Below are 22992 nucleotides of genomic sequence, written 5' to 3'. Positions count from 1 at the left end.
AGGAGGAGGAGGATGAGGAGGAAAGGGAGGGAGAGAGGGAGGAAGGCGAGGTGGAGGAAGATGGGGTGGTAGAGGAGGAAGTGGAGGTACACGAGAAGGAAGGGGAGGTGGAGGAGGAAAGGGAAGAGGAAAAGGAGGCGGATATGGGAGGGGAAGGGGGAAGAGGAAGGGGAGGAGGTGGAAGAAGAGGAAGGGAAGGAAGGGAAGGAGGGGGAGGAGAAAAATGAGGAGGGGGAAGGGGAGGAGGAAAGAGAGGAGGAGGAAGAAGCGGAGGAGGAGAGAGGGGAGGAGGAAGGGGAGAAAGGGAGCGGGAAAGGAGAGGAAGGAGAAGGAGGAGAAGGGGAGGAGGAAGCGGAGTAAAGAGAGGAGGGAGAGGAGAGTGAGAATGGGTGAAGACGAGGAAGAGGGGGAGAAGGAGGAAGAAGTGAAGAAGGAGAGGGACAAAGAGAAATGGGAGAGGACGAAGAAAATGAACAGGAGGGGAAAAGGAAGAAGAAGAAGGAGGAGGAGAAGGAGATAAGGAGAAGGAAGAAGGGAAGGAGAAGAGCAAAGATATTGAGGAGACGACGAAGAGAAAGAGGAAGAGGACGAAGATAGTGAACAGGAGGAGGGGAAGAGGAGAAAGAGAAGGAGAAGGAGGAGAATGAGAAGGAGGAGAATGAGAAGGAGGAGGAGGAGGAGGAGGAGGAGGAGGAGGAGGAGGAGGAGGAGGAGGAGGAGGAGGAGGAGGAGGAGGCGGCGATGGAAATGGCCGGGCAGACGGAGGCAATATAGGGAAAAGTTCACCCAGGACTTCGAGTTCGAGCTTCTGGGATGGTCGAGGACGAGTCACTCGAGAAGGACCTCTGAGCAGGACCTCCTGGTGATTGGATGAAGGGTGGCGGTGGAGGTGGAGGGGGTGGAAGTGGAAGCGGTGGAGTATGAAGTAAAGTTGGAGTGGGAAGTGTATGTGGGACTGAAAGCTAAACTGGAAGTGGAGATAGAAGTTAGGGTGGAGGGGGAGGTGGATGTGGAAGGAGGAAGAGGAACGGAAGTTGGAAGGAGAAGTTTAAATGTGAAATTATGGTAGAAGTTGAAGTGGTGGGGAAAGGTGGAGGTGGTGTACGTGGAAGCGGTGTAATTGGAGACGAGGGAAGTGGAGAAGTTGGTGGTGGAAGTGTATGTGGGGGCGAAGTTAAAGTGGAGGGGGAGAGGGAAGTGGAGGAGAGAGGGAAGTGGTGGGAGAGAGGGAGGTGGTGGGAGAGAGGGAAGTGATGGGAGAGAGGGAAGTGGTGGGAGAGAGGGAAGTGGTGGGAGAGAGGGAGGTGGTGGGAGAGAGGGAAGTGGTGGGAGAGAGGGAAGTGGTGGGAGAGAGGGAAGTGGTGGGAGAGAGGGAAGTGGAGGGCGAGAGGGAAGTGGAGGCCGAAGGTGAAGTGGAGGGCGAGAGGGAAGTGGAGGGGGAGAGAGAAGTGGAAGGAGAGGGAAGTGGAAGGGGAGAGGGATGTGGAAGGGGAGAGGGATGTGGAGGCGGAGGGGAAGTTGAAGGAGGAAGGTAGAGGCAATAGAGTTGGAGGGGGTAGAAGTTGGAGGTGGAAGTGTATGTGGGAGTGAAGGTGGAGGTAGAGGGGGAAAGATGGAGGTGGAAGGTGGAAGTGGAAGGTGGAGGTGGTGTAGCAGGTTACGTTGCTGGAGGTCACCCAGGTGGTGGGGGTCACGGTCGCGGCGGCACAGGAAGTGGTGATGAGGGGAGAAAGTTGGCCATAGTTGCGAACCTAAGGTGGCGAAGTTCTAGTTCTTCTCACGTTCACGTGATAAGGCCTGGAGTTAAATATGCACATCACATCTAGGCCTCTAGACGAAAGAGAAATTCCTAGAGGTCAGGGTTAGGCTTAGCAACTAGTAACCATCTGTTGACGATGAATCACCCAATCAAGGAGCCTTAAACGATTCGTTTTCGTAGATTACGAAAAGGCCTTGGACTATATACGGCGATTCTAATACAGCAGATACCCAAACAGGATACAAACAAAACCGACTATAATTTCTCCGTTCTTTTCAGATCCATTTTTCCACGCATTACGGGGGTAGCCTTCATGATTTCCTCAACATTTAAAAATAAAAATTAAATTGTAAAAAGAATACAACGTTCCAATCTACTCTCGGTGAGCTTATAAGCAGAGTACACAAATCTCTTCGTATACGTACATACATGCACACACACACATACGCACGTATACACTCACACAGGCACACATGTATATTAGTAATACACACGTTTACATATACATATATACATACATACATATACATACGCACACATATATATACATATGTACGTATATACTCACACAGGTACACACACAAACATTCATACGTAATACATACACATACTTTCATATATATATACGTGCATACATAAATACGTACACACACACTCACACAGGTACACACACATACATTAAGTAATACATACGTTTACATATACATACATACGTACATACATAACTTTTTTGGAGGAAAGTACCCACTGAACTCGTCGTTTGAAGTTTATTCCTACGTTTCGAACCCTATCCGGGTCCGTCTTCAGGGTAATACAGTTGTAGCAATAGGAAATCTATATAAAATTGGGTCTCCCTCGTACACTGGGTTAGGTGACCACAGTAACAGTTTTGTATTTTTCTGTAATGTAACGGTTGCCGGGGTTACCTAACCAAGTGTACGCGAGGTAGACCCCCTTTTATATAGATTTCCTTTCGCTACCACTGTATTACCCTGAAGACGAACCCCGAACAGGGTTCGCAACGTAGGAGTAAACTTCAAACGACGAGTCCAGTGTGTACTTTCTTTAAAAAAAAGTTCCTGGAATCCAGCTCTTCACGAATATACATACATACGTCCATACATGTACACATGTACACACACACATACACACGTCCGAAACATACTGTATATCGAGCTCAAATGGACAACCAGAGAGCAAGGAGGGAGAAGAAAAAGAAAAGGATAATGATTTACAACTTATTTTTTTTCGTCCGTTACTAAAACTGTCCCGACCTCGCTTTACAGAACCTGGTCCTCTTCCTCCCCCTCCTCCTCCTCCTCCCCCTTCTCCTCCTCCTACCGATTTCATTCGGCCTCGCGAACCTCCTGCTGGGTCCGACCACCACGAGGAGGAACAAAGAGATTCGAGGGAAGCGACGACGAAATGCGCAAAAGGCTCAACGCGAAAAGAAAAGTGAACGAGGGGGGGAGGGGAGGGGGGGAGTTAAGACGAGGGGGACGGAGGGGACGAGGGGAAGAGAGAGGGGTGGAGGAAGAGGAGAAGGGGGGAGAAGAAAGATGAGAAGGAGGGCAAGGGGAAGCGGAGGAGTTGGGGAAGAAAGAAGAGGAGGAAGAAAGGGGAGGAGGAGGTGGAGGAATTGGGGAAGAAAGGAGGAGGAATTGGGGAAGAAAGGAGGAGGAAAAGAAGAGGAGGAGGAGGTGATGTAGTTGGTAAAGGAGAAGGAATAGAGGAAGGAGGAGGAGGCGTAGGGGTAATAGGAGGAGGAGGAAGAAAAGGAGGACCTGGGGGGGGGCAGAAGATGGAGGGGGGAAGGACGAGGGGTAGGACGAGGGGTAGGACGAGGACGACGAGGGGTAGGACGAGGACAACGAGGAGGACGAGGAAAAGACAAGTGGAAGGGGAGGATGGCCCTCAAGTATTGTCGAGGGTCTGCGAAAGTAAAAGGGAATAAAGGAGGAGGAGGAGGAAGAGGAGGAGAAGGAAGAGGTGGAGGAGGAGGATGAAGAGGTGGAGGAGAAAGAGATGGAGGAGGAGTAAGAGGAGGTAGGAGGAAGAAGGGGAAGAGGAGGAGGAAAGGGAGGTAGCAGGAGAAACGGTAAGAGAAGGAAGAAGAGGAGGAAGAGAAGATGAAGAGGATGATAAGGAAGAGGAAGAGGAGTAGGAAGGAGAGGAGTAAGAGGATGGGAGGAAGGAGAAGGAAGAAGAGGAGGAAAAGAATGAAGAAGATGATGAGGAAGAGGAAAAATAGAAAGAATAGAAGTAAGAGGTTGGGAGGAAGGAGGAAGAAGAGGAAAAGGAAGAGGAGAAGGAGGCAGGAGCAGGAAGAAAGGAGAGAGAATGAAGAAGAGGAGGACGGGAAGGAAGAGGAGGAAGAGAAGGAGAAAGAAGGGGAGGAGGAAAAGGAGGAGGAGGAAGAGGAGAAATAGGAGGAAGGAGACAAAGGGGAGGAAGGTGACAAAGGGAAGAAAGAGGAGGGAGGAAACGGAGGAAGAGGATAGAGGAGTTGGAGGAAGAGGAGGAAAGAGGAAAAAGAGAATGAGAAGAAAGAGGAAGACGAGGAAGAGTAAGAAGAGAGCTGTACGCGGTGGGTGCGCTGACGACCATAAGACATACAGTACACAGACCTTATGTCACTACGATGGGGCCAAGGCAGGCTTTGCTCAAATTGTCGTCAAACAATTTCATTCAGCTGAGGGCAGTAGGTCCTCTGGTGACCTCTGATGACCTCTAATGAACTCTGGTGACCTCTAATAACCTCTGGTGACCTCTGATGACCTGTAATAACCTCTGGTGACCTCTGATGACCTCTAATGAACTCTGGTGACCTCTAATAACCTCTGGTGACCTCTGATGACCTGTAATAACCTCTGGTGACCTCTAATAATCTCTGGTAACCTCTAATAACCTCTGGTGACCTCTGGTAATCTCTAGTGACCTCTGATGACCTATTTCTCGGATTCTAGTCCACCTGACGCCGGGCGATTTTATTCGTCTTAATCTTGGTCTCTTTTTGAAAGTGTGAACTTAGAATAAAAAATAAAAACCAAATTGATAAAAGAACGAAAGGTTTTGGAAAAATGATGCAATCAACGAAAAACAGAGAAAAACAGATCATAAAACGTCCACATGGGAATAATGACAAAGAAAAGGAAGAAGAAAAATTATAAAAAAGAAAAAACAAGACCGAACAGAATAACAATGAAAAAAAAAACATAACGAGAATGAAACCATTGAAATACAAAATCAAAAGAAAAACACAGAAACAGAGGCTAAAAATAAACGATATAAGAATAAAAACACAAGCAGGAAGGAGAGAAGATAAAAAGCGAGATAGACAAAAAGAAAAAAGAAAAAAGTGAAAGAAAAGAGAACAACAACAATGGTAAATGTATCAACACAGAGACACACAAAAAAATAGATAAATAAAAATAGAAAAGAATAAAAAAAAAACATATTTTGGAAGAAACAAGAAGAATCAAACAAACGGAAAAAAAGAAAGTGAAAAATGTCGAAAACAAAGGAAGAAGAAGAAGAAGAATAGAAAATAAGTGAAGAGGATAATAGAGCATTTAAAAATGAAAACGTTTAAAAATACAAATCAAAAAATGAGCGAAGGAGCTAGAGGGAAGGTGGCACCAATGGCGGACACGAAGGAAAACAAAGGCAGAGGGAAGGAAAGGGAAATTAAAAGGAAAGGGGAGGAGAAGGGAAAGGGGAAGGAGAGGGGAAGGAGAGGGGGAGGGAAAGGGGGAGGGAAGGGAAAGGGGAAGGAGAGGGCAAGGGTAGTGAGAAGGCAGGAAAACTGAACGAAAAGAGAGAAGGGAAGTGGAAAGGAAAGTGGGAAAGGAAGGTGGGAATGGGGAGGGAGCGGGGAGGGGGAGGTGGAAGAGGAAGGGGAGGGAAAGAGGAGAGGGAACAAGAGAGGAGAGGAAGGGGAGGAGGAAGGGGAGGAGGAAGGGGAGGGGGAAGCGGAACGGGAATGGGATGGGGAGAGGGGAGGAGAAAGGAAAGGAGAACGGGAAGGGGAAGGGGAGGAGAAAGAAGAGAGGTTGGGGAGGGGGAGGGGAAGGTGGTAGGAGAAAAAAGAAGGAAATGGGAGAGAGAGGTTGGGGAGAGGGAAGGGAGGAAGAGAGTAAGGACAAGAGGGGGGGGAGGATTAGGGGAGAGGGAAGGGGATTGGGAGAGGAAAAGGAGGAAGAAGAGAGGAAGGGAGAGGAAGGGAGGGAGCGGCAAGGCAAAGGGATGGGAAGAGAAGAAGAAAGCTAGGTGATCCCCTCCCTCTACGGATATGGAATTCTCAATTTTTGTTCATTTTTTTCTTTTTACTGTGTGTGTGTGTGTGTGTGTGTGTGTGTGTGTGTGTGTGTGTGTGTGTGTGTGTGTGTGTGTGTGTGTGTGTGTGTGTGTGTGTGTGTGTGTGTGTGTGTGTGTGTGTGTGTGTGTGTGTGTGTGTGTGTGTGTGTGTGTGTGTGTGTGTGTGTGTGTGTGTGTGTGTGTGTGTGTGTGTGTGTGTGTGTGTGTGAGAGAGAGAGAGTGAGAGAGAGAGAGAGAGAGAGAGAGAGAGAGAGAGAGAGAGAGAGAGAGAGAGAGAGAGAGAGAGAGAGAGAGAGAGAGAGAGAGAGAGAGAGAGAGAGAGAGAGAGAGAGAGAGAGAGAGAGAGAGGGAGAGAGAGGGAGAGAGAGGGAGAGAGAGGGAGAGAGAGAGAGAGAGAGAGAGAGAGAGAGAGAGAGAGAGAGAGTTGAGCGATAGAAGACGAGAGGCAAAACAGAAAATATATTAGAAAATAAAAATAATACAAATTCTTTCCATTTGAACACGAAAGTAAATTACAGGATCAAAAAAGGCGCACAGATGGAGGAGGAAGAGACAGGGCGAGGAGGTGGAGGAGTAACAGGAGGAGGAGGTGGAGTAAGAGGAGGACGAGGAAGAAATGAAGGAGTAAGAGGAAGAGGAGGAGGAGGTGGAGGAATAAGAGGAGGAAGAGTAAGAAGATGAGGAGGAGGAAGAGGAGGAGGAAGGAGGAAGAAGATGAGGAAGAGCAGGAGAAGAAGGGAAGAGTAAGAGGAGGACGAGAAGGAGGAGAAGGGTGGAGTAAGAAGAAGACGAGGAGGAGGATGAAGAAGAGGACGAGTAAGAGGACAAGCAGGAAGAGGACGAGCAGGAGGGGGGGAGAGGACGAGGAGGATGAAGAGAACGAGGACGAGGAAGAGGAGGAAGATGATGGTGGGGGGGTTGCAAACTCTAAAACGAGCTTTACCAAGTTCAAAGCTGCTTGGCTCTCACGAGTAATTATTCATTTGTTCGTTAAATTACGTATCTACTTGTTATCTATTCATCTACTTGTTTACCTGTTCATTTACTTGTTCCTGTAGACGAGAAAGAAACTACAAGGCAGAGCTCCGGGGACTACAACAGCACTGATTTACTCGAGGGCCAAAGTTCGTGTCTCGCAGATATAAAGTCACGCGTTGCTATGGTTACCAAAGGACGCCTCTGAGATAGGCGTTGGAAAGAAACACCTCCCGCAAACCGTCTCCAAAGACCATCAACACCCTCGTATCTACCCAAAGGTGGGTCCCCGGTGGGCTGGTAGTCGGTCACTAGACTGAAGACTTCTCTTTACCTTCCGAACGGTTCCAGCAACCGGCGACAACTCACCCCTTCCTGGCTTCCATACTTAGATCCTATACCAGGATATAAAATAACAAAGAAGTTTCTACCCAGAGAGCACTGAGGGACCGTTGCCATCTGTTGTGGGGCTGCGGGGCCTACCTCTCTTCCTCCTCCTCCTTTGGCTGTTCTTCCTTCGTGTTCCTCGTCAGACATGCAATCACGCAAAGCCTCCCCCCCTACCTCCTCGTCTCCTCTTCCACCTTCCCGTCCCTCCCTCCTATGTATGGCGTATCGACTGCCTAAATATTATATAATAAATGTTTTAGAGACTTAAGTGCCAACACTCCTACGGACCAGATCCACGCAGCATTCTTTTACGAGACAAAAATAAATGAATAAATAAAAATCATTGTATACCAACTCTATGACATTGTCCTCAAGGACAGAATCGCTGGTTGTGATAAAGAGTATACTGTATGTATGTATGTATGTATGTATGTATGTATGTATGTATGTACGCATGTGTGTACGTATGTACGTTCGTATGTGTGGTCCCAACGATGGTCCTACGACATGGACGTCAAAGAGAATCATCTCCCTAGTACTACTAGACTTCACCCTCGCCTCCGCCTGGAGGTGCAGCCCCGATAGGCTGGCACTCTCTCCGGACGAGACCCAGGTTCTCTCTCTCTCTCTATCAAATTTGTGTGTACTTCTTTCACCTTTTCACATAAGGACAGTTGACAACCGACGACTATTCCCCTCCCCATTCTACTACTCTAAGCTAGTGACATATAATTAAATACAAATAAACATAGATAATAGACCATTTTTCTAGACTTATGGTTAGGTCGAGAATGTGGGGGAGCCGTGTGTGTGTGTGTGTGTGTGTGTGTGTGTGTGTGTGTGTGTGTGTGTGTGTGTGTGTGTGTGTGTGTGTGCGCGCGCGTCTTTACTCCCAAGCACATGCAGTATTTCCAATATATTCTAACTCCAAGGCTTTGGAATCCACCAGATTTATGGGAGGAGTGGAGTAGATGGGAGTGGAGTAGATGGGAGTGGAGGGGAGTGTAGGGGAGTGGTGCAGACGAGTCTAGTGTACAATCAATACACTACAGTACCTACCTACTCTTCTACAGGTCGAGCTACATGCACGCACTAACACACGCACGCACGCACGCACACGTACTAACTCAAACGTACACGTACCAACATACGCGTGTAGACACGCACTTATGCACGCACAAACCGCGGCCCCACAGCAGCCGGCAACGGTACTCGGGCCCTCTCATACATCCCTTTGGAAAGAAAATTTGGGCTGATGTCCGTGTTGTGTAAGTATGGGACACCTTTCAGTGTCACCGGCTGAAAGTAGTAAGAGATGATCAGTCACCGGTTGCCAGGTCTATTTGTGCAGATACTCGTCGTTAGCCCCTTGCGCACGCGCGCACAAACACACACCTTCCCCTGCCACCCGTCTTTAATATCCGTAAACACCCTCGCCTCTATCATGAGGTGTAACCCTGAGGGGCTGGCACTCGGTCCCCGGAGAAGCCCCCAGGATTTCTATCAACACCAATTGCATTTCCTTCATCTTTAGGTGTATGTTGTAATCTTATCAGCGACTACAACATATGGTGGCAGCGGTGGGATACCAGAATGTGTTCACGTTGTGGATGCACATCACACAAGAGTAACAACCGGCGACTGATCCCTCCTCCTTCTACTACTACAAACCGGTGATATTGAAACAGACTCTCGCGCAACACAGGCAACAGTCCAGCGTTTCCTCTCACAGAAATCTACGGGAGGGTCCGAGGACCGTTGTCAACCACGGCGGGGCTGAGGGTTTCTGATCGGGCAACAATTACATTTCACAGCCATACTTAAGCTTGTTTTTTTTTTTTTTTAATGTCTGCCTGTATTTATCTACTTATTCATTTATCTATTAATTTTTAAGTCACTAAATATGGTCTTCGTTATTGGTATGTATATATCTCAATTCTTACAGATCCACACTCAAACAATACAGACACCAAACGTTTCTTGTTACAGATGGCAATGGGAGGGTCTGAGGATTCTTGCCGGATCTCGCGGGGCAGTGGGTTTCCTGTCAAAAACTTATGGCAACAATTGAATGATAGCTTGGCCGACAGATCCGATTGATTGGTTGATTGACTGACAAAACTTGTTGCTTACCACAACATATTTCCCACGGTTGATGTTCCTCGAGAGTGTTGCCTCCTTCGCCAACCACCACGATGGCGGGAACGGTGAAGGGCGACTCCGGCCGTAGGCCAGACGAGGGTAGTGTGTCGCACATGTTGACTCTTCTTCACTGACGCGTAGGTCCACTTCTGCCAAGTTTTTGTTTATTTATCTATTTATTTATTTATAAAGAAAATCCTTTTTGGTGTATCTATCAGGGTCTTTTCTTCAGATTTTGGCCAGTTAATGAAGAACAAATACGAGGTTTTGGTGCGATCGTTGGTACTACAGTGGAGTAGGTAGGAACTTAATTGCATTCAAAGATCCTTCCGAGGGAAGTTATGAGTGGATAATAAATATCATTATTACCATCATTTTGTCTGAATGAACAAGACACAGGTATGCGACTCCCTGGTCTTTCCAGCCTTGAGGTGACTTATACTCCAAATTGGATTCTCAAAATTTCTGGGTTCTCTTCTCCAAATTTTTGGGGATCTTTTTAATTTTCATCTATTTTATTTTATTTTATTTATTTATTTTCAATCTCGGAATTCTCTAGTTCTCTTCTCGAAAACTTTCGGGTTCTCTTCTCTAAAACTTTCGGGTTTTCTTCTCGAAATTCTCAGGTTCTCTTTTCGAAAACGTTCGGGTTCTGTTTTCGAAACTCTTGGTTTCTCTTCTCAAAAACTTTCAGGTTCTCTTCTCAAAAGCTTTCGGGTTATCTTCTCAAAAACCTTAAAGTTGCGAAATTATCGGGTTCTCTTCACGAAATTCTCGAGTTCTCTTTACAAAAATCTCGGGTTTTCTTAAAAATTTAAGACTTTCCAAAAATTTAGGGTTCTCTTTTCAACATTCTTGGGTTCTCGAAATTGTTGGGGTTCTCTTCTTGAAATTTTTGAGTTGCCTTCTCAAAAAAATCGTTTCACGAGCACCCACGGACCGGAAGAACTGCTAAACCCCTCCACAGAGCGGGCTGGAATTCAATACAAAATACGAAATAAAAACGTGAAGTTGATTTTCTCCTTTCAGATATTCACTGCCAGATGTATGATGGCATTTTTGTCATTCCCCGCAAGGCCGCCACCTCGCTTTGTATCAAATATTTATTGGACTTAGATGAAACTTGTGATATTGTACTCGACCCTCTAGTCACGGGGCTCCTTGGCAACGGAGACAATGACCCTCAACTAGCTTGATCATTACTAGTTATTTTCTAGTGTCACTAATTTTCCTTTTCTATGTGCCTATTTAATTTATAATTCCCTCATGCATTTACCTATTGTTCCAACCACTCATTGACTCTGACGAAGTTAAAGGTTTAAATCCTTTATAATCCTCTTTCCTTTCTTAACCGCATTACTAAACCTATTCAATCCTTCGGACACTTCAAGCCACGATCGTGGCGCAACGAAATGTGGGTCTTCCAAGACACTATCGCTGTGCAGCGAGGCGTTGTGCTCCAAGTCACGATCGTGGCGCTGTGAAGTGATTTTTGTAGCCTTGACCGTGGTGTTGAGCAGTGACAGAGTCTAAGCCACGTTCGTGGCTCCATGTGACGTCACAGATCTTCTTTTTGGTGATTTTATTCAGCTGAGGGAAATCCTTGAACAATTGACACCGGTATTGACTCTCTGTCGTCAGGCAGTTTTATGAAACTGAAAGTCACCTTTGAGATTTCCTATACTTCGTTTCTGTGGCAGGCTCTTACGCTCTACGTTTTCAATTTCACCAAGCGATTTTATTCAAGTGATACTTTCACCACACAATGTTGAGAATATAAACACCACTACCACTTTCAGCTGTAACAGTTTTAGTCCTGTCAACAGGTTATTTTCTTCAAACGACACACCTTTATAACACCAACGTTGAAACCATCATCACGTTCCTCAAACAAGCCTACGTCTAAAACGTCCCTCAACAGCTGTCTCCAAAAGTTTAACGTCTTCAGTGTCGGCAGTCAATTTTAAATCAAACGATCCCACCGCGAGATATACTCGGTTATACCATCGACCCTGAGGGTATACTCTAGTATACTGGAGCGTGACTTTGACCAGAGTGAGAGGAATTCCACACCGGACGTTGTCGGCTCTGCTCCCGAAGAGATAAGCACGCGCGGCCTGGCCAGAGCACGACGTCGCCGCCGTCGCCTTGAATGGGGAGACGCCGTGGCTCTCCTGAAGCAGGTATGGTCGAAGTTGGAGTTCTTCAGGGAGAATGTTGGCTTTGGGGAGTGGGGATTCGGGGAGGGTGGGGGTGGGGTAAGTTGGATTTCGGGGAATTTTGATTTGGGGGAAGTTGGACTTTGGGGAAGTTGGGTTTGGGGAATTTCGACGGGGGAAATTGGACTTGGGGGAGTTGGATTTGGGCGAAGTAGGACTTGGGGGCATTTCGACCTGGGGGAAATTGGACTTGGGGGAAATTGGACTTGGGGGAAATTGGACTTGGGGGAATTTCGACTTGGGGGAAGTTGGATTTGGGGGAAGTTGGATTTGGGGGAAGTTGGATTTGGGGGAAGTTGGATTTGGGGGAAGCTGGATTTGAGTGAATTTCGACTTGGGGGAGGGAGCTGGACTTTAGGAAAGTTGGACTTGGGGCAAATTCGACTTGGAGGAAGTTAGACTTAGGTGAAGTTGGACTTGGGGGAAGTTGGACTAGAGGAGGTAGTTTGGGGCAGGGTGGAATTGAAGAATATGTTTGGGGGAATGCTGGGCTTGGGGGAATGCTGGGCTTGGGGGAATGTTAGACTTGGGGGAAGTTAGAGAGTGAGCACGGTGTGATTTGAATCAGCTGATTGGGGGTGTGGGTGGGGCGTAAGGGAAATTTTTTGGGGGGACAGACTCGGGAATACTGGGGTCTCGATCGACTGAGGGCCCCCCATTTTGAATTAAATAATTTGGCGCCAACTCTGCCGCTCCCACGGCGTACTCCGACTATCACTGTCTTTTGTTTGACGCCAGACGATTTTATTCAACCAAGGGGGGGAAGCCCCGAATTGAAAGAATCAACATACATCTTTAGTACGTCAGTCTCCTTGTGTATTCTGTCCATGTGTCGTCGCCAGGCGATTTTAATCGTCTAAAGGCTTCAAGTAATGATGGGGTTTCCTCCGTAACACGACCCCCAAATCATCAACTTGCTACACGCCTCAGGACAAGCTGGCGGTAGACCCTTTATTCTTTCATCTATTCATTTATTTCCTTTTGTTCATTTTCATTTGTTTATCTATCTTTAATCACATGTTTATGTATCTTTTTTCATTTCTAATCTTATTTATTACGTAGCGGAGTATGTTTTTTTGTGAAGGCGTGTGTGTGCGTGTGGCATTCATGAATGGGCGACCAAATGTCGCAGTGGGGCTGACCAGGGCCACGAGACCGGACGGCGCACGACGACGTCGCCAGGGGTGGGGGGGCGGGGAGGATGGAGGGAGGCAGAGAGAGAAAAAGAGAGGAGGTGAGAGGGAAAGAAAGAGGAGGGGAGATAGAGAGGGTGAGGGAGAGGGAGAGAGGGAGAGAGAGAGAGAGGAGGAGAGAGAGAGAGAGAGAGAGAGAGAGAGAGAGAGAGAGAGAGAGAGAGAGAGAGAGAGGGGGGGGGGAGAGAGAGAGAGAGAGAGAGAGAGAGAGAGAGAGAGAGAGAGAGAGAGAGAGAGAGAGAGAGAGAGAGAGAGAGAGAGAGAGAGAGAGAGAGAGAGAGAGAGAGAGAGAGAGAGAGAGAGAGAGAGAGAGAGAGAGGGGGGGGAAGCGAGTGGCGTACCGTTGGTTGTCGGTGACGCACACACACAGACAGTTATCACACACAATAGTATCCGGTACGAGATGAAGAGGGGGGGAAGGGGGTGTCCCATTTTTTCAACTGGGGGAAGTGGGGGAGGGGGAAGGAGTGTTAATGACAGGTGTGAAGGTCGAGTTGAGGGGAGTTATATTTTCTCCATGAGAGGGGGAGAGGGAGGGGGCAGGAAATGGGTCTCACTTCCCCCCCAGGAGGGGGTTAAGGGGGGGAGGGGGTGACAACGATATTATACCCTACCTAAAAGGTCATATTTCCACGACAGTTCTGTACAGTATGTTTATATATATATATATATATATATATATATATATATATATATATATATATATATAATATATATATATACATATATGTGTGTGTGTGTGTGTGCGTGTGTGTGTGTGTGTGTGTGTGTGTGTGCGCGCGCGCAAGTGGAATTGAATACGACAACACTTTGACAATTATTTAACTTCTTAATATTTCCAATTTTTCTGATCAGGTTTTTCTCTGATGGAAGGAGAGCTCGAACAAGATTTCGATAGTACTCCATTTATTAAATCAAGCGTTCGTCTTCAAAGAGACATCTTCAGGATTGACATAATTCTGCAATGTTAACCAAAAACATTGGTGCAATTTTGACAAGTAAATAAGCATGTAAAAAACGGAAAGAAAAGGTATAACAAATGGATAGAATAGTAAAATATACATGAGTGGTGTCATGTCTATGAGAGAAGTACAAGGGGTAGGTGAAGGAGAGGGATTTTTATACACAAACAGCTCCCCGTGTTCCTGACCATTCGAGCTCGGTCAGAAACAAATTTAGAAACCTCCCGGATGCCGTTACCACTTTCCAATATTCTCAAAGTTTCGAAAAGACTTCCGAATAATAGAGACCTCCGAATAACGGAAAGACCTCAGAGTTTCGGGAGACTTCCGAACTGTTAAGAAACTTCCGAATTTTGAAGAATAGATTCTGGGGAGACTTCCAAACGATGGAGAGACTTCCGAATTATTGAAAACTTTCGAATAATGGAGAGAGATCTGAATTTTGAAACTTCTGATTTTGGGGAGACTTCCAAACCATGGAGAGACTTTCGAATAATGGAAAAACTTTCGAATAGCGGAGAGACTTCCGATACAGAGAACAAAAATTCTTCCACCCTCGCAGAGTCACGTCTCCCGGCATGTACTAGTCTTCCTTGGGCTGAATAAAATCGACTGACTACACAGTACACCATTTCATCTACCCCATTCACACGGTCAAACATCACTTCAAACACTTGTTTGACAAACCATTTGACCGTGTGAATGGCTCTTTGGTCTACAATTTCCGAATGATAAACAATTCCTTCAATCTTCCAATCACCTGACGGCAGCACGGCCAAATGTACACATCGCGATGTAAGTTCATCGAAAGACCACGGCCCCACAGCGGCCGGCAACGGTCCTAGGACACTCCCAAAGGTTCTTTCGGAGGAGGGAGAGTGGGGAGGTGGAGGGGAAGTGGGAGGAAGAGGAAGAGGGTGGGAGGAGGAGGGATAGGGGGAGGAGTGAGGATACGGGGAGGAGTGAGGATACGGGGAGGAGTGAGGATAGGGGGAAGAGTGAGGATAGGGGGAAGAGTGAGGATAGGGGGAAGAGTGAGGATAGGGGGAAGAGTGAGGATAGGGGGAAGAGTGAGGATAGGGGGAAGAGTGAGGATAGGGGAGGAGTGAGGATAGGGGAGGAGTGAGGATAGGGGAGGAGTGAGGATAGAGGAGGAGGAAGATGGACTGGGATGGAGGAGGGAGAGGAAGAGCAGGTAGGAGAGGCAAAGCAGGAGAGATAAAATCAGGAAGAAAAGGGGTAGGAGGAGGGAAGGAAGAGGGAAGGAAGAGGATAAAGATGACAACTAAGGAAGACGCAAGGGAGGATGAGAAGTGAGGGGAAGCTGATGAGGGGACAGAAGACGAGGCGAAAAATAAGAAGAGTGGAGGGGGGAGGAGTGGAGGGGGGAGGAGTGGAGGGGGGAGGAAGGGGAGGGGGAAGGAAGGGGAGGGGGAAGGAAGGGGAGGGGGAAGGAAGGGGAGGGGAGGAGGTGGTCGAGAGTCAGAAGAGTCTTGTCCTCCACCCCACTCCCTGTGCTATCACGACCCCGTCGGGGCCCCCCCCCCCCCCGGCCTCCCTGGGCGTCTTCCAGGAAAGGCGGAAGGCAAATATTCCTTCTTTTTTTTTTTTGAGGGGCTTTCTTTCTTCCTTTCTTCTCCATTCTTTTTCCAGAAGAACTCTTAGGAGTTGTTGTCCTGTGTCCCCTTCAATGCAAGACACTTTCATTCAGCACTCTGAGAGACACTCAGCCCGACCGAGAGAGAATTCGGTCTCTCTCTTCAACAACGAGAATTACAATTATCTAATATCTTAAATTATCGAAATATAATTCTAGTCGGCACACAGGGGGGCTGTCTTCGGTGGGGGGAGTGAGGGGGGAGAAATAAACAGATAGAAAGGAGGAAGAGAGAAAACGAGAAAGGAAAGGAAAAAGAAATAAAGAGAAAGATGAAAATTGAGAAAAAGATCAAGAAAGAAAGAAAAGAAAAAGAGAGAGAGAGAGAGAGAGAGAGAGAGAGAGAGAGAGAGAGAGAGAGAGAGAGAGAGAGAGAGGAGAGAGAGAGAGAGAGAGAGAGAGAGGAGAGAGAGAGAGAGAGAGAGAGAGAGAGAGAGAGAGAGAGAGAGAGAGAGAGAGAGAGAGTGAGAGAGAGAGAGAGAGAGAGAGGAGAGAGAGAGAGAGAGAGAGAGAGAGAGAGAGAGAGTGAGAGAGAGAGAGAGAGAGAGAGAGAGAGAGAGAGAGAGAGAGAGAGAGAGAGAAAGAGGGAGAAAGAGTGAGGGAGATATTTTTCTACCACCAGACGGTGGACAAAGATGGACAAAATGTTTTACTTGGAACTTGTCACTTCAGGATTTCCTGACCTGAAGAAAGACATATGAGGTTATTCCCTGCAATGGCATCTGGAACCCCTAATTGATACCTGATTGACTGTTCCTCTGTTGCAGCATCAGCGTCGAGACAATCCTACAAACACTTCACACTTGACGATCTGTCCATAAACTGTTGCCGTGAGTCCTTCTAAACTTGTGTCTAACATGAATCTCGGAAGTAGCCAACAATCTGATTAAATGGTCAACCTCTTGTATGCTAATGGAGTAATTGGAACCGCGTGCTGACCTTGCATTTGCTTAGTTATGGGTTCAAGTACCACACTCCTCTTCAATTCTCAGCAGCGACTCACCTGCACCAACAATCCTTAATTAAAGTGTATAGGCCAAAGGCTTTGCCCACAGACTCGTCACCTCATTGTTACTTCTCTCACGAACCAAAATCCCAAAAGAGCTGGCCTTCACATCTGATACACACACAACCTTCACCCCACACATTAAAGACCACACAATAAAAGCAAATAAGAGCTTGAATGAAGGACAATGGCAGCTACAGGATCTTACTGTATACAAACAATGCATATTTATACATCCACACTAGGGTTTCCAACAACCATGAAAACAGACATCCAACAAATACAAAAGGGTTTCTTTTTGTCTACTCTATTTTCTCAAATGGTAGACAGAAAGGCACTGTGGGAGGTTATGCAGATTTATGGGATAGGAGGAAAGCTTCTGGGAGCTGTCAAGAGTTTTTATGAGAGTAGTAGAACTTGTGTCAGGATTAGAAATGGAGAGAGTGAGTGGTTTGAAGTAAAGGTGGGACTTCGTCAAGGATGCGTTATGTCGCCCTGGCTGTTCAACTTATACATGGATGGGGTGGTGCGAGAGGTGAATGCTAGGGTAGTGGGTCAGGGATTGGAGATGGTTAAAGAAAATGGAGAAAAGTGGGAGGTGAGCCAGCTGTTGTTTGCAGACGACACTGCGCTTGTGGCAGGGTCAGAGGAGGGATTGAGGAAGCTGGTGACAGAGTTTGGGAGAGTATGTGATAGAAGAAAGCTGAAGATAAATGTAGGTAAAAGTAAGGTGATGAGATGTACAAGGGGTGAAAGTGGCAGTAGACTGGAAGTGAACATTAAGGGAGAGCGACTGGAGGAAGTGGATAGTTTTAGATACTTGGGTGCAAGTGTAGCAGGAAAAGGTGGAGTGAAGGTGGAGGTAGAATGTAGATTGAGAGAAGCGAGTAAATGCCTTGGTGGATTAAAGAGTGTAATGAGGAATAGACATTTGGGAATGGATGCGAAGAGGAGACTGTATGAAGGAGTGATTGTGCCAACAGCACTGTATGGGGCAGAAACGTGGAACATAAGAGAAGAAGAGAGAAGGAGTTTGAATGTGTTTGAGATGAGGTGTCTGAGAAGTATGGTGGGGGTTACTAGGCTGGATAGAGTGAGAAATGAGGAGGTGAGGAGGAGAACAGGGGTGAAAAAGGATTTGGGAGATAGGGTTGATGAAAGAATATTAGGATGGTTTGGACACATGGAAAGAATGAGTGAAGAAAGACTAGTAAAAGAGGTATGGAAGGCAGATGTGGAGGGAGTGAACATGAGGGGATGTCCTAGGATGAGGTGGATGGATGGGGTGAAGGGGGCTTTGGGGAAGAGGGGAGTGTCTGTTGAGGAAGGAAGGGAGAGGACGGAAGACAGAGGTGAGTGGAGAATGGTTGTATATGGATGATGTTGTGATTGCATGAGGAGGAATGGGCAGGGGGGTGGGGGGTGGGGTAGTGTGTGTGAGTAAATTTTGACGCAGCCCAAAGGGATTTCTCCCCGTCCTCTCCTTATATGCAAGGGGGGACGGAGAGGGGGGGTCGCCAATTAAATGAAGCGGCCTTGCTGTGGATGTGCTGTGTCTTGCGACACTGCTTCTGACCCAGGGCGGTGGGCAGGGTGCAGGGATGACCCGTCATCCAGGAGGTGCTCAGATGAGAGGGAGGGTGGGAGGGGTGTGGAGTGTATGTAGGGATGAAATGGGTGGGAGTGTTTTTATGCCTTTCCCTTTTTGGCTACCTCCCTTGTAAGGGGGAAAAGCCTTGGTATATGTATGTATGTATGTATGTATTTTCTCAAATGGAGGGGTGGAAGGGGGAGTGGCAAGGGGTAATGAAGCAGTGGGGATAAATCAACTTCAGACATTGGTCTCTGCTGTGGAGGTGCTATATCATGCTCCATTGCCTCCAATCTGAGCAGTGAATGGGGTACTGGGATGACTTTTCATCCATGATAGCTAAGATGGGAAGGACAACAAATGGGTTTTATAATAGGTGTGGAATGGGTGTAGTCTTTGATTTGGGCAACCCTTGCAAGGAGGAAATAGTCTTTTGATGTGTATATATTTACCTAATTTACCTAAATTTATTTACCTAATTGTAGTATACAGGAAAGGAGTAATGCTCATTGGGTCCCATCTATTCTCTAATTTTCTAACATACCTAGACTCAAATTCATGTACAGTTCCAACTTAATCTATATCTTTGATTTCCAATAATCACATCTGGATTTGAACTTGTGTATTGCTTGAACTTGGACTATATCACCATCTAAGCTATTCCACATATTTATGCATCTATATGGAAAACTGCATTTCTTCACATCCTTTCAACATGTGGTCTTTTTTTAATTTACTTCCATAACTTCTTAAAGCCCTCCCATCTTTAATCAGATCTCTTATATCAATGCAATTTATCCCCTTTACTTTAGTGACCTAAATACTGTAATAATGTCACCTCTCTATTTGATTTTTCAAAGTTGGCAGACCCAGTACTTTTAGTCTTTCTTCCTACAGTTCATCTACCAGGCTGGGGACCAGTTTGGTTGCTTCCCTTTGTATTCATTCAATCTTGCTTATATCCTTCACTCTGTGTTGGGACCATACTACTGATACACACTGCTGTATTGGATGTATCAGGGTTTTGATGAGTTTTTTCATCATCTCTTCATCTGTATAGTGGAATACCACTTTCATCTTCTGCAGTAGTCCATATGTCTCCTCGACAATCCTGCTGATGTGTCTGTCAGATGACAGGTCACTTTTTATCAACACTCCCAAGTCTTTCTCCTCTTTTTCTTTTGTAATGGGTTCGCTTCCCAAGGAATAGCTCAAGTCGACTGTGAGATACTTGATCAAATGCCTTCTCTAGGTCAAGGAACATGTATTCCATGTATGCATACATTATATGTATCAATGACCAAAATTTTTCCCCTTACTAATAGAGTGGCCAAGTCAAAGTCTTATCCTTTTGTGGAAGAAAAATACAGAGGGAATCCCCAGTCCCTCACTGCATCCCATTTAATCATCTTTGACAACATGTATGGAACAATGTCAGCATTCTTATCCCCCTGCCAAAGGAATAAGTAAGAAGAGGTGGTGTCAACAGAATGTGTGACATCTAAAACAGCACAGCAAACATGAGGAACTATGAGCATCTGTCTCTACCACAAGAGACACATGTATGTAAGTGCCCAAAGGTAGTTGGAAGAAAGCAACATCTACTCTAGGTGCAGCAGGCTAAAAAATGAGAAAATCCTTTGGTAAATGCAGTTTCTCCTTTATGCTTTACTTCTAACATATGCTTGAGGGTTGATTATATAACTACTGTATTAGAAATGTCTCTTATAATAGATGAAGCAACAAATTCATCATAACTGATGGGGAACATATGGACAAAACAAAGAAACTAATATAACAATATACAAACAATGCATACGCTCAGTGATGAATTATGCGAGTCCTGCATGGGCTCCTAATCTCAGTGAGACACACCACAACACCCTTCAAATCATACAAAACAAAGCCCTAAAAACAATTACAGGCTGCACAAATACATCACCTACAGACCATTTACACCATGAAACAAAAGTCCTCAAAGTCAAGGACCACCTCGACATGAGAGGCACACAAACACTTGCTGCAGCCACCACAAACACATCACACCCGCTACACTACATAGCAGAACACCCACACACACCAAGAAACATTAAAACTACACCCAAAGACCTTTATTACGCACAGATACTCTCTTCTCTTCCTCCACAACCACCAAATACCAGCCTCCGGAAACATATTCATAATCATATCACTCACCGCTCCATTAACACACTGAAAGACAACACACTGCTGCATGCCAGACCCCCTGATATCCACCCTTCTGAATCCTCTCTCCCACGAAAGGACAGAGTCCACTTGGCCAGACTGCGATGCGGTCACCACCCAGCACTTCTAAGCTACCAGAAGAGGCTGGACGACCGTGTTGTGAACAGCTGCCCAGGATGTAACACTTCACCCCATACCATACAACACATAATGGAAGACTGCATTATACACAATCATGCACGCAAACAACACAACATACACTCTATAAAGGATTTGTGGGAAAACCCAGTTTCGGCTGTGGCCTTCCTTGGGGAGACGGGACTGCTCGGACAGACAGTCTAGGGAACGACAACAACAACAACAACAACAACATATGCCATGGGGCTTGCCACTTCACTTGCATACCAACACCATTCTCTACACATTCCCTAAGCAAGTCTCCATGAAGCCACCCTTCTCAATCTAAGCAGCTCTCAGCACAATCATTCAATTTGCTCAAATCATGAGTTCTGTGAACATCATTTTCATTTTACTCCAAGGATTGTCTACTGTGGAGACAACTCTGCAAGTAGGATCAACAGATTGACAATAAATTGACTGATAGAAAGATCTACACATCTTTAATCATGAGACCTCTTCTATCAATGCAATCTATCCCCTTTACTTTAGTGACCTAAATACTGTAATCATGTCACCTCTCTATTTGATTTTTCAAAGTTGGCAGACCCAGTACTTTTAGTCTTTCCTCCTACAGTTCATCTGCCAGGCTGAGGACCAATTTAGTTGCTGCCATTTGTATTCTCTTAATCTTGCTTATATCCTTCACTCTGTGTGGGGACCATACTATTGATGCATATTCCAGTCTTGGATATATCTAAATAAATTGCTATTTGGATCTGAACAATATAATGCAAAAGATAAGACAAGATGTGTGGATAAGCACGAACTTAGCCATCACATGCAAGTATCTACCAACATTTCAGCTGAGAGGGTACCAATACATACACATGTACAGTTAGGTTTTCTTACGATGAAAATTATTTTCCTACTTACCCTTGACGCTGTCTGAATGTGAAGAGTCTTCCTCAGGTTCGTTTATGGACGTTCTTCTGCCTTCAGGTTTCTTTCGTTGTGCACCAGGCATGAGCCCTTGGAGAACCTCGGCAGCATTTAATGCCACTGCCTCCCTGGCACCTCGGAAGGACCAGGATGAGCTATCTTCTGAACCAGAGGAAATGGGATCACCAAGAGAAGAATTAGTTTCATCAAAATAAAAGACAATTCTTGTTCGAAATCATTTCCAGAATGCATTCATATATACATATGATAATGAGGGACCCAAAATATTAATATTTACATATCAAGTAGATTTAATTTCTCATTTATATACCTTAAATTTTCACAAAAACCTACTCCTTTTTCTATGATAACAAAAGTTAAGTGAACATCCCATAATGTGCAAATCAACATCTAATTTTAACTATCAATCTAAAGTGTACACTAACAAACATGGAAACACAATTTGACTTTCAAAATTTTTTATTATCAAATTAAAATCCCCATTATTACTTTTTTTTATGATGAATACTAATCTTTAAATATTCAATGACCTATATAAAATAAATCTGTGACAAAATAAATAAACATTAGATGACTATGTCGTGTAAAAACTATACATGAGAATGTAATCTAGCAGATAATGATAATCTACATTACTGTTCAATAATAAATTCCATCCATGGTTGAAAAACTATTAACATAGGTTGAAATACTTACTAAATCCTAGCCCCAAAAATATAAATAAAGATACAAGAAATCAGTCACATCAAAACACAAACATACAAAAGGAATGAGAGCCAAACATGAAGGGATCAAGAAGTACTACAAAAGTACACAAGTACATTAGATTCTTATCAAATCAAATCAAACATACTGAGGGGGAAAATGTAAAAGATATCTATGAACAAGAGTACGGAGGACTCAACACTAAAGCACTTTCTCATTATCAACCACTTTAACACAGACATATTTTATAGAATCTTCTGAACGTAATGTCAAGCAATCTTGTTCACCTGCAGGTCAAACCCTGGCCAAAAGGACATTTTAGTCGTCACAAAAATCTTCTTCAGTTGAGAATTACCCTCCCTGCTGAACAAGACTGCAAAACATTTGCCCTCAAAAAATATATAAAATCTGCCTCTGTCTTGATGGTCAACTTAGAAAATTAAAAGAAAAAAAGAAGAGGAAGAACTTTTTTTCCTTAGAGTGAATAACGTACATTTTTTATGATGACATTCCCATGAAAGGATGTGACAATTCAGCCGTTACTGACAGATTCATTCAGTCCCAAAACTAAGAGCAGGCACGGGAGTGAGAGCATGAGAGTTTGAGACGCTGGAGGACAGAGTGGATGATGAAGAGCAGGTACCAAAAAATGGATAACTAGGTGACAAAGAGCATGGGACAAAGAGATGAAGAATAGGAAATGAAAGGAGAGGAATGAAGAAAGTGGGACAAAGAAAAAAGAAAGAAGAGCGTAGTATGGAGAGCTGAGTATGAAGAGTGAGGGACAAAGA

General features: G+C 45.4%; 1 protein-coding gene across 4 annotated transcripts in view; it reads right to left on the bottom strand.

Moving 5' to 3' along the window:
- LOC143028277 (uncharacterized) overlaps nucleotides 1-22992 on the bottom strand; it is a 1448808-nt gene that overhangs the window by 329625 nt on the left and 1096191 nt on the right. For all 4 annotated transcript variants that reach the window (XM_076190136.1, XM_076190134.1, XM_076190135.1 and 1 more), the window contains one exon: nucleotides 21470-21637. In XM_076190136.1, coding sequence (XP_076046251.1) covers nucleotides 21470-21637 — 168 coding nt within the window. The remainder of the gene's footprint in view (nucleotides 1-21469; nucleotides 21638-22992) is intronic.

This window comes from Oratosquilla oratoria, chromosome 9, assembly GCF_046742065.1.
Source record: "Oratosquilla oratoria isolate Oo_2021 chromosome 9, ASM4674206v1, whole genome shotgun sequence".
NCBI classification, from domain to species: domain Eukaryota; kingdom Metazoa; phylum Arthropoda; class Malacostraca; order Stomatopoda; family Squillidae; genus Oratosquilla; species Oratosquilla oratoria.
Note: the sequence above shows the minus strand (reverse complement) of the source record. Positions and strands in the feature narration are given on the sequence as shown.